General features: G+C 41.1%; 1 protein-coding gene across 2 annotated transcripts; it reads right to left on the minus strand.

The window, feature by feature from the left end:
* Nucleotides 1-941: 941 nt before the first annotated feature.
* Nucleotides 942-10,387, minus strand: gpr174 (G protein-coupled receptor 174). Of its 2 annotated transcripts, XM_084718728.1 has the most exons (4): nucleotides 10,167-10,387; nucleotides 9,718-9,900; nucleotides 4,391-4,797; nucleotides 942-2,186 (listed from the first exon to the last, which is right to left on the minus strand). In XM_084718728.1, exons 3-4 carry the CDS (start codon nucleotides 4,586-4,588, stop codon nucleotides 1,335-1,337), a joined length of 1,050 nt encoding a protein of 349 aa, XP_084574854.1. In that variant the 5' UTR covers nucleotides 4,589-4,797; nucleotides 9,718-9,900; nucleotides 10,167-10,387; the 3' UTR covers nucleotides 942-1,334. The 2 variants fall into 2 exon arrangements, with proteins under 2 accessions (XP_084574854.1, XP_084574853.1); XM_084718727.1 differs by lacking the exon at nucleotides 9,718-9,900.
* Between the last annotated feature and the right edge of the window lie 1,898 nt (nucleotides 10,388-12,285).

Raw genomic sequence — 12,285 nt, forward strand, 5'->3', positions numbered from 1 at the left:
ACCTTTAATGACGGACTGGATGGTGCTCTGTGTGGAAGTGCCTGTGCTCATGAGGAAGTGTATTGTCAACAGAAAGAGGGACTGAGGCTCCATCAGAGCTGAAGTGGACCAGACAGAGAACTGAGTCTTCTGTCAAACTCAAAAAGAAATGACTCCCTTCTCTGTTGGCCCACATCGAAAAGAACTGAGTTTGTTTCATTTAAATAAAGCTGTATGTGAAAACACCCTTTGTCTCATCATACAACCCTGCTTTGTATGAGGATTAAGAAATCTACAAGCTGATGGCTTATTGTGAATTTGCATATGTAGGGGAAACATGTAGCTGGTTTGGCCATTTGCCTGATTCTCCATTTCCTGATACTTAAAAGAGATGTTCGCACTGACGGAACATAACAGGAACAGCTCACTCATCACCAGGGCATACAGATATAGAAAGAACAGACACAGCTTTTATTAAAATATAAATAGGAAAAAAAAAAAAATCACAGTTTGAAACTTGCTCCCATGTTGTCCTTAAGTTTGCATGTAAATTACATTTCCTTAGGTGATAGGAATGCATAGACTTTATCCCAGAGTTTAGTGGTTGAGATTAAAGGGACAGTGTGTGTTATTTGATGTAGGGTTGTGTGAGGTACTTGTTGATAGTCAGTGTATTAGCTACAGTAGATGACCCCAGTTAGGAGAAGCGAAGAGGAGCACCAGCATGGAAATAAAGCAATGTACTACTGTGGACTGGGTCTGCAACAAATGGTAGTTTATCCACGTAAAAATGTTCCACCTAAAAAAGCATATCAATATCACTGTCAGTGTACACTGTATTAGAATACTTTTACCACTTACTTTGCCATCAGACAGCCATTTTTGACAAGAAAACCTCTTCAAACCAACCAGTCTTAACAGGCAAAATCAGTCATTTTACTTTGCAGAACGCAGAAATCTGTTAGTTTGTCTGTGTTGCTGTGTAACTTCAGTGAATCCGAACTAATCTTTTAAAGCGCAGAAGTCACACCTTAACGCAAACAAACTAGCAGATTGAGGCCGAAGTAGACCTGCAACTCCTGTGTTCTGCATAGTAAAAAGACTGATTTTGCATGTGGAGTTTTGTTTGGAAAGAGCGATACTTGACTAAACGTAACAGTGGCTTCCCGCCAGAAAAGGCTGACTGATGGCAAAGCAAAGTTGTGAAAATTTGTTTAGCTTGCTACACCAGCACTCCTGCTACTCCTCCAAACAGGGCGTGCCAATTGCCATCCTCTGTACACCGACTATGGATAAATACCTCAAACAACCCCAAATAATCCGAACTATCCTTTTAAACTGCTGCTCCCTGTAGTCTAGTCCTCCTCCGCGTCCTCTCCTCCAGTTATACAGGACAGCCGCCTGGTGAAAGTCATACCGTCTGGTATCTCTGGTTTGCTCAGTCGCCTCCAGAACTCTTCGGTTGTGAAATAGTACATGAGTGGGTCCAGGCTGCAGTTCAGACTGGCCAGGCAGAGCGTGACGGGGTGACTTCGCAGAATCAAGTCCCTGAGGGCGCAGCTGCGCAGGGCGTTGGCTTTAACCATGAAGTCCAGGGGCATGGTGACATGGTAAGGAGCAAAGCACACCAGGAAGACCACAGCACAGCTCAGAACCATCCTCAACGCCCTCCGTTTCTCCCCTCGGTCAGGAACTGCCTCCGCTGACCGCTGCCGAAGGCTCCCGGCGGTCAAAAAGCTGCAGGCCAACACCACGATGAACGGGATGATGAAGCCCAGCAGCTCGGCTATGATCAGGAGGGCCCAGGCCGCTGGAACACCCACGTTCCTCATGGGCAGCTCTGAGAAACACACCAGGTCAGGTCTGCTGAGGGTGGCACTGGCCTCTGAGGTGAGGAGAGTTTTATTTATATTAGAGTTAAGGCCCCAGTAACTGCTGGGGTTCCTCAGCAGAGGGAAGGGCAGACAGCCCAGGAAGACCAACAGCCAGCCGAGCCCGCAGATAGTTTTGTCTCTTTTTCGCGTGGATGAGTTGTACCTCAGCGGGCGGATGATGAGCTCACAGCGGCGCACGCTGACGCACACCAGGAAGTAGATGGAGGCGTACATGTTGACGTACTTGAGATAGAAGCAGATCATGCAGAGCGGATGACCAAAGGGCCACGTGTTGTTCAGGTAATAGTAGATCCGCAGAGGCAGGGAGAGCACCTGAGGAGAGCAGAGAGCGTCAAAATGAATGCAGAAGAAAAACTACAAAAAAAAAGCTGCTGCTGGACACAAGTTAACAGAATCACATGATGGAGCAAAATTAAGTGCAAAGTAAAGCATAATATGGATGTTTCTGCAGCTACAGGAATTTTTAAGTCCCAGCAGTGTGCAAATTTTGAATTTATGTAATTTTTTTTATATATATATGATGCCTGATAAATATGTACACAGTGTCATTAAACAGCTTGACATAAAAATAGTTCCTATATAATGTGAACTGATACCATTTATGCAGCATTTTACTGGTCCAAACACGTCTTTTTGTTAATGTCTCACAACAGATAAGTAAAATGAGTTAATAAAATTACATATGACATTTCAAATTAAAGTATAAATATTACTTATAGCATTGTAAAATTATTATTTTTCATGCCCTGAAAGTTTTTTTCAAAGCCAAACAATATCCATGGAAACAGAAGTTTGCACAGTTAACACATAAACATAAACACATGACTGGCATATAGAGAGTGTGTGTGTCACACCAGGTGATCCAACGTAAAGATCATCTTCTCTTCTGGAGTGTTTATCATGTGACCCTCACAAACAGCTTAGTAATTGTGTATTTTGAAAAATATATTCATATCACGTTTGAATTCATGGATGTTAGTTTGCTATGAGTCAAAGTTAACATAGCAGACCTTGTTAGCTGCCATTTATCTGCCAAATTATCAAAAAACGTCATTTCGGAAATGTGTCTTTATCACAACAGCTTTAGGTGTAGGTGTATTTTGCATAAGAACAAATGAAGAAAACCATAAAAACAAACATAGCGTCTTTCAAGTCAACTTGTCATGTTGGGACTTTAGAAGACTTGGATCACGCCAGTCGAGCAGTACGGAGGAAATTTATGTTTTGTATCTTTTTCTGGTCATTGTTTTACGTGTGAAAACTGGTCACCATTTATTTAAATAAAACCAACCTTCAGTCAGCATGAAGGTTAGTAGATAACGACTAAATTTTCTTTTTAACTTTTTATATTTAGCACATTTTAGGAACAATCAAAGAACACGAGGTTTCACATAAAATAAACAGTCGTCAAGTACAGGATAACAGGTGCAGTTTGTCACCTTGATTTTTCAGTGTTAGTGCAAAATGTAAGTGGTAAAGAGAATAAGTAGAAAAGAAAGGAAAGAGAAAAAGGTAAAACCCTAACCCTTATTATAAGTAACAGGCCCACTTTTTAATATTTTTCTTGTATGTCTTTCTTTAGGCAAAAAAGGTCATTTTTTCCACGGTGTGGAGGTAGACATCATCTTTACTTAAGCTTTCAGGAGCAACACCGCAGAACAAGAAACAAGGAAAATGACACATCAGTGCTGCACATAAGGCCCAGGACCCCAGATATTAAATGACCCACATTTTCCCAAAAGGTTTGAATTCGTGGGCGCAACCCAAAATACATGTGTATGATCCACTTGTATTGATCCACATTCCCGCCGATGCTTGGATTTCTGCTTTGGTGAAATTAAGTATCAAATAAAGGTCTATATGACTATATTTTCTGAATTACTGAATTAAACTGTCAATAAAGGGTTTGTGAGATACTTCTACTATGTACTACAATACACTTTTTAACAAATGTCTCATATAAGGATATTTTAAAGTGTTTATTCATGCATTTTACAGCACATATAACTCATAACTCATTCACTCACGTGAAACATCCTAACTGGTGTATAAAATAAAATGAATGATTGACAATATAACAGTTTGCCAAACTGATTGTAAATGTTATTACAGCCATATTACTATACCGGGTTATCAGTCATTCAGTAACTATTAATTCACCACCTATGGGTGCTTCATACAGGAAGTTAGAAATGTCTACACTTATAAATGTACTCATATACAACTGCATTATGTGTATTATAAACAATGTACTTAAAAATGCTTGTTAGGTCTTTAAAGTAAAATGTTTTTGGTTAAACAGTTAAATAAGAAAGTAATTCATAATTGTCCCTACCATCCACACAGAAGAGAATTTATCTAAACAGGAAATATGAATGATTGACGAAGTTATCTCTCATCTGATTAGATTAAACAAATAGATAAATAGATACATAAACACACATGAAGAATTAGATGACTGATACTTCATATCTGATTATTTTATTAGGTTTTTAAAGACGTGGAGGGATATTTACCTGCAGCAGGTCAGCCACAGCCAGGTTCATCATGAACACCACAGCCTTCTTGGTCTCTCTGACATAGGCCCTGAACACCCAGAGCGCCAACACATTACCCAGCAGGCCCGGCGCTAAGATCACACTGTACACCACTGCATACACATGGTGCTGGTACGTGCGATGATCTTCACTGCAGCTGTGGTTGTTAAAGCTCATCTTAAGCCAGTTCACTGTCAACACAAGCGGCAAGCTTGTATCAGGAAAGCTGCATATAGTCCGGCGTTAGACGTGTTGGAACGTCCATGCTGTCCATTATGGCGAGGAGGAGTTTGTGCTTCCTTTGGTGAAGTTAAAGTCCAGAGCGCAGTTCAGACCGCATTCAGTCCTGATCCCTGATGTCTTGTCCAGTGCATGTAAGCAGGTATCTGTATAAAACAGGATAACATTTGTGGCACAGTTAATAAAACTCTCATGGCAGCATGTTTTGCATGTTGCACAGATAACAATCAGGTTTTGAAGAAGAATCACACTGTACAGCACGAACACACACATTTGCAAACACACTCAGACTTGTCAACTATGTCCACAACTTGTTATACCACGACTCTGAACATAATGTGATACGTTGTGTGTGATCGCAGCTTCTGCAGCCCCAATTACAGTAAATATGCAAACCCACAGAGAAGTTGATGCTACACTCTCCCACGTAGCATTCACTGATGAGCACCTGCAGGGTGGCCTATAGCAGGCTGGTCTGAAACATTTTGGAGCGAGGCATAAGTGTGAAACTAGCGTGCTTACAGTAAAAGTCAGACCAGGCTTGTGGTTTTGGTTACTAAGTCAGATCAGGACAAATATGCCCGCTATACAGTAAGTGAACATGGGTGTGTGGAAGGTTTGTTTCTGTGGCGGATCAATATGCCTTTTAACATTTCCAGCGGCACAAAATGAAAGTAATTTCAGAAGATCTGAGAAACTATTTGGTCATTTCAAACTCTAATGAATCTAAAATGTCAATTTTGTCTTAACAAATGGAAATGGAAATGCACAGTAATGTCTGGAGCTGAACTTCCTGCTTGTAGGCGTGTTCCGCCCACTGCTGTAAACATCAGTGGGTTTAGGCGTACGCGGGTTCTACATGGGTTTTCTTACTGTTTCATTTCTGTTCAAGCCCATGTAAACTGTTTAAGCTCACACAACGTGATGCAGTTTAGTTTCTGTTATTATCTGGTGTGACTTGGACTGAACTGAGTCTAGCTAATTATGGAACAGAAAAAGAAATTGTTTTGTGTTATAAATAATAACTGTGATTCACATCATCTGCTTGCCATCTTGCCTTAACCTCCTGAGGCTGTTCTCTAAACACGCTGCGAGCGGAGATGAGACAATGTGAAAATTTCATACCACAATTACAGCGACCAAAACGATCAAGATCATCAGTATCATCACAGTTTTGTTCAAATGTGTTGAAAATGTTGAAAAAGAAGTGACACATGAACTGAAATCATTTCACCGGGTTTTATACTGAAAGCCTCTCAGTACTTTTAAATGTCATCATGTGCTTGACAATGGAAAGGACCTCATTCATGCACATCGAACCTGAGAGACTGGTGTCAACTGTGGTTGATGCTGGACGGTATTTGAGGTTTTCAAAGCACAGTAATCAAACATGGTTTTAATGACAATGAAAATGTGAAACAGTGACACAAATCATCAGGAATTTTATTGTGGTTTATCATTAAACCAGCAATCATTTCATCTGTAACAGACTCGGTGCCAGGATTTCAATTTCGTCTTGGCCACAGTAACTTAGGGTGGGCCTTTTAATTACAGAAGTTAGCACCGTTTCCGACTCGTAGTCTCATATCATGCTGTGATATGAGTCTTTTAAAATCTTTTTAAAAAACACCTTCAGTGCAGAGATAGCTTATCATTTCACCACGGCAGTTTGTATTTATCTCAAGTGGCACAGGATATCTCGTTATCGATATTTTCGCTATGGATCAAATAGATCAATACATCAGTTCATTAAGAAAACTGACATTTTAATTCTTTTTGGTGCATTTTTGTTTGATCTGCCTCTTTAAATTGACTGCAAGGAGAGGGAGAGACGGAGCGATCCTGTGTTGTCTACATTTTCTAGAAGTTCTAGTTTCAGTGAGAAATGCATTTGTCTGGGGCGACGAAGAACGGCCCGTTGTGATTGGTCCAGACCCCACACGTGATAAGAGCCGAATACATGTTGTGTTGTGCTGATTTTAATAATTAAAAATAAAAAGTTAAGAAAATATATGTTCTCCCAGGCATTTAAGGTGGGCCTGCTGTACAAGTGGGTGGGCCCAGGCCCGTTAGGCCCACCCATAACGCCGCGCCTGATCCGTAAGTGTCAAAACGTAGGATTCTCAGTGGTGGAGCTACTCATCCTTCGCCTTCCTTAGTTACTGTTGCTACACCTGTCAAGCTTTCCATTCTCACACTGCACGGATGGTGTTTACAGTGATAACGGTGGCAGACACTGATAAAGGCCGGATGGCCAAAAACCTTTTGTTTAAGAGTAATCGTTTTTGGTATTATCATATATTACATTACTAGATTGTCAGTACTGATGCATCAATTTGTAAGTCTAAGTAGCATTTTACTGTTGTAACTGGTGCCTCATTGTTCGGTAGTCAAGTCAAGAGTTTCCCCACCCAGGGGTCGGGGCCCCGCCGTATGGTCACAAGATAAATCTGAGTGGTCCTGAGATGATTGATGGGACAGGAAAGAAGATGGTCTCTTCATAGTAAGACCTTTGACGTGACAAGAACCCCCATATAGACTGTATTAAAGAAGTGGGCGTAGCCGTCGGGCCTGTAAAGTGAAGGCAGTGCAGAAGTGCCTTAAATCTGTGTTCTTTCTGAAAGCCAACAGGAGGCGACTCGGTTTGTTGCAAAAAAAAAAAAAAACTCAGATGATATTATAGTGTATGAGAAAATGACCCTTCTTCTCACTTGATTTATGACCTCAGTAAACAGTTTCCTGATGATTTCATGGTCTCAACTGCTAGTCTCAAGTCTGCTTTAATAAAGCAGTTTTGTTCATTTTGTTAATTATGATCCCATTTAGAGTAAAATAGATGATAAAGCAGGATATGATTCATGGCATGGCTACCTTTAGTGACCAGAGTGATATGTCAGTCAGACTAAAGGCGTTGTCTGTGTTTTCATCTGAAAGCTTTGACCCTTTCACAGAGTGTATTTAGTCCGTTAAAAGGGTTATCATCCCAGTTAAGATCACAGTTGATGTGAATCAGTGGTGGAAAGAGTTCTGAAAATCTGTACTCAAGTAGAAGTATTGTTACATTATTAAAACATTACTCAATTACAAGTGAAAGTACAAAGTACTTGTTCACTTGTTCTGGTTTTCATTGGCTGACTTGTGATCCAATAGTTTTAATGGCTTCAAAAACACAGATGAAAGGTTTGGATATTAACTCAACTTGTATTTAGCACTCAATTATGATTTTGAAAGTAACTAAGCTGAGTACATGGTGAAAATAATACTTAAAAAAGTAAAAGTAGCAACTTGAAAATCTACTCATAAAGAAGGAGAGGATGTTTAGAAGAGTTAAATTGAACAATATGTTAATGGAGTCTGACGGGCAGAAAGGCAAGCAGTCAGTGAACTCCAGCTACAAAACTGTGTATTTTTGGATCAGTGGGCTTTTGTTTTCAGGATAACAGGCTTAGCTTTGCATTCACGGACAAGTGGCAGTTATAAACAGCTGGTAGACCTACAGTAGAGGACTTGACGATGCTTGTCAGTATCAAACTATAATCTTGCGCTTGTCTTGCACTGCTGTAGGTTCAGTGTCTCTGCAGCCCGCAGGCAACCTGCCTATAACTCTTTTCAGCCATAGATCGTATATTAAATAGAGCTTTCACCTATTTCTAAAAGTGGCAAGCAGTGACTGTGGCCTCGTATCCTGTGCATGACACAGCTCTGAATTTCCATGCATTTTGAACACTGCAAAAAAAAAAGATGTTACCTAAGTGTTACTTCCCCTTGCTAGCAGGTGGTGCAATTACTATGAATCGTATGTCTTCAGGCCGCGTTTCTTATTAAATGTGAGGTTTGGGGCAGATTGGACCATGAATGCTGATGTACATGTACATGGTGAAATTAATACTTAAGTACAAGTAAAAGTAGCAACTTGAAAATCTACTCATAAAAGTACAAGTGCCTAAAAAAAACCCCAACATAATACAGTAATTTGAGTATTTGTAATTAGTTACTTCCACCCCTGATGTGAAATACAGATGCACCTGGCCAACCTAGCTTGCTGGAGCATAGGCTAATAACTTAACATTCGCTATGCTAACAGAACCAGGCCCCATGGGATTGGTAGCTTGCGTTATGCTACCTTCAAGAAAGGAACGCCCCCCACTTCTTGTGGTATTCATGGCCCCCCAAAGTGGAAATTTTCTGAAAGCTTTGCTAGCTTGTTTTGGAGTTTTGGAGACTTCTCATGTCAAACCACACGTTCCATTTGAAAGCGGCATTTACGATAGACTGTCCACCCCGCTCTCCTCCTCAGCCCCAGCGTCTCATCCAAATGTGGTCACTTTTGAATCGAAAAAACAAATGCCCAAATGCCAAACTTGAGGAGAAAAAATGGTAGTCCACAATCCAATGGGTGACTTCAGAGTGTCTACATCTTGTATACTGTGCAGGGTCAGATCTTGATCTGAAAAGTAACTAACTATAGCCGTCAGATAAATGCAGTGGAGTAAGGTACCTCACAACTGCACCAAAGTACAGAACTGTTCTTTTCACCACTGGTTTCCAGGAAATCCATTAACGAGAGGAAGAATTTTGGAGGGGATTTACTTCAAGAAATACATAAACTCGTCCAAAGCAGTCTGGCTGCTGGCCAGCTGCCTTTTATCCCACTTCACAGCACTCAGAAACATCTCCCAGTGGACCCTCGGTCCCCAGTGTTCCTTTTAGCTTCACTGACCTTTGGCCTATGTGTGACTGTTTTGGTGTGACTTGTTTTTTATTGCTCTCTTTTTGGCACGTACAGTATGCCTCTGTCAGACATTGCATATATTATCGCAAAACAACTTTTTCAAGATAAATGATCTAATTGCTCTTCTGTTTTAGCCTCCCTGTGGCTCATGGCAGTAGTTTCATGTATACACTGATGACTGAACAAGGACTGCCCATATGTGACGTCCAGTGGCTACATGTCATCATTGTATGCCTTTGGATCTTGTTGATATTTGGGTATACTAAGGAAAACTGGGTTAGTGTTGGCGGTACATGAAAAGTTTCTCTCCTTCAGAAAAGAGCTGCATCCCTACCTTAGCATTCACCAGTTTTAGTCCCCCAGTCTTGCCAATGGAAACACATTATTTCATCCACCATGATTCATCTCTTTGTGGGTTGCTGATGCGTTACAGCCTTTTCCACTCAGACACGACATCTGGCCTCGCAGATCAGCACCCAAAATGTTGGTGGCGAGCACCCGGGTCCCTAAACATATGCTGATCCAACACACAAAACATGTGATGATAATCCCCATCCCAGATGCACATTATACTGTACACTTCTCATGGACAGATCGAAGAAGACACAGACACTTTGACCTACAGACACACATTCACACCCTCAACATAGCAGACATTCCTCACAGTGGAGCAACATGCGAGGTCCCCTATGAGGCATGACTCCACAGTAAAAGCATCCTGCTGTTACGGCCTCTCTCACGTTTTTTCAAAATAATCTACAAGATCGGAAGCCAGTATCTCACCTCTTTCTTCAGACTTCAAGCCGCGTCGCATCAAAAAGCAGAACGGTGAAGCTTCAGCCAACACACGTCATGCCCTCCCTCTTCGTCCTCTAATGCAGCTCACTTTCTCTGTCCTGCCCTTTCTCTTTCTAAATCTCTTCTCTTTTTTTTTATCTGATAACTCTCTTTGTCTAATCTACTGTTGTTTCCTGTCTTGATTTCTCTCCGCGTTCTGTTTCTCAGTCCTGTTTTGACCCTCTCTGTGTCTCTCTGCTGTGCTGGGGGTTTGAGCACACATAGGGCTTCCTGTGAGTGTGGGGGTGTGGTTTACAAGAATTTTTGACACCATGACTTCTGCTATTATGGCTTATTTCTTTGCTTGTGGACAGCATTTATCTGCCATGTGTGTTCTTCTGATGACAGGTGAAGAAATTATAATATATAAAGACTGAGAATTAATACTAAAACCAGAAACTGAAATGTTTTTGGGCCTTTTTCAGACTGCACTTGGTTTCTTCCGCTCACATATTTCACAAGATGATTGTTTCAGTTACTAAATAGGAGAAATGCTTCATGACAGCAGCCTTTTGGTGGGTGAATCAGACGGTTTTTCCTAAGGTGGGCTGCATGCATCTGCCTGGGGGTGGTAGTAGCCACAGAGTTGGCACAGACTTTGACTTAGCAGATGCAAGAGGAGGCTGATGGGGAGGGGGGGGGGTTGCTGTCAGTTTAAAAACCGACCTCAGAGTTTGGCAGTTACTGGTATGCAGAGCTGCTGCAACTGCTGCCAACTGTCTTCACCACTTTGCATTGTGAGAGGAAGTAAAGCAAAAATGTTTTGGCACAGACTTTCATTGACTGTCACCCGGAGGAAACCTCATGATCAACAGGTAGATTCAAAACACCACAGATACGACAAAAAGCACAGACTTGCTTTATTTACAGAACATTTACATGCATGTGCATACAGCTTTAATTTAATTATATAGCTTATGTAAAACTGTTTAATTTGTTGAAGGAGAAATATGTAATATATTTGCTGTACTAAAATCAGAAAACATGCTAAGTTGAAATACTGGCCTCTCCGAGAACAACACAACACAACAGCCAGTATTTTCTCCCTTGACATGCCTATTCCAGTGCAGAACATCTGTTCTTGTTTGCCTGTTTCACATTCACTTTACAGAGACTTAAAATTAATGCCAAATGTTTGCTAAACGAGTGTCTGTTTATGAGTCATGAGAAATCATTAATAATCCCTTAGAAGGAGAGGATGTTTATAACAGTTAAATTGAACAATATGTTAATGGAGTCTGACGGGCAGAAAGGCAAGCAGTCAGTGAACTCCAGCTACAAAACTGTGTATTTTTGGATCAGTGGGCTTTTGTTTTCAGGATAACAGGCTTAGCTTTGCATTCACAGACACGTGGCAGTTATAAACAGCTGGTAGACCTACAGTAGAGGACTTGACGATGCTTGTCAGTATCAAACTATAATCTTGCGCTTGTCTTGCACTGCTGTAGGTTCAGTGTCTCTGCAGCCCGCAGGCAACCTGCCTACCTCTCTCTGCAGCCATAGATCGTATATCAGATCGAGCTTTCACCTATTTCTAAAAACGGCAAGCAGTGATGATTGTGCCCTTGTATCCTGTGCATGACACAGCACTGAATTTCCATGCGTTTTGAACACTGCAAAAAATGAAATGACGTTACCTAACTTGTTGTTACTTCCCCTTGCTAGTAGGTGGTGCAATCACTATGAATCGTATTTGTCATGTAGATGTCTTCAGGCCGCGTTTGTTTGGGACAGATTGGACCATGAACACTCAAGTTACAACATTTTCCTGTTTCGTGGTGAAACACTGAAATTCACCATGTTTCCAAGGAAATGCAGTTTGACAAAAAAATTTTGAATAGCTTCTCATTTCGAAGATCTTTAGCACGCAGATAGCATTTTGAAGCTGATCTGATTGATTTTCTAGGAGGAGTTTTTTTTAAGTGCCTGAAAATGTGAGAAAAAAAAGCCCTAAAATTTCACAGTAAATTCCAAATGGCCGACTTCCTGTTGGGTTTAGGCCACGGATCCAAAATGCTTTTTTCTACATCTGGGCATCGCACACGTGCCAATCCATTTTCATGCA

The sequence above is a fragment of the Lutjanus erythropterus genome, chromosome 5 (genome assembly GCF_056507025.1).
Source record: "Lutjanus erythropterus isolate fLutEry1 chromosome 5, fLutEry1.hap2, whole genome shotgun sequence".
Classification (NCBI taxonomy): domain Eukaryota; kingdom Metazoa; phylum Chordata; class Actinopteri; order Lutjaniformes; family Lutjanidae; genus Lutjanus; species Lutjanus erythropterus.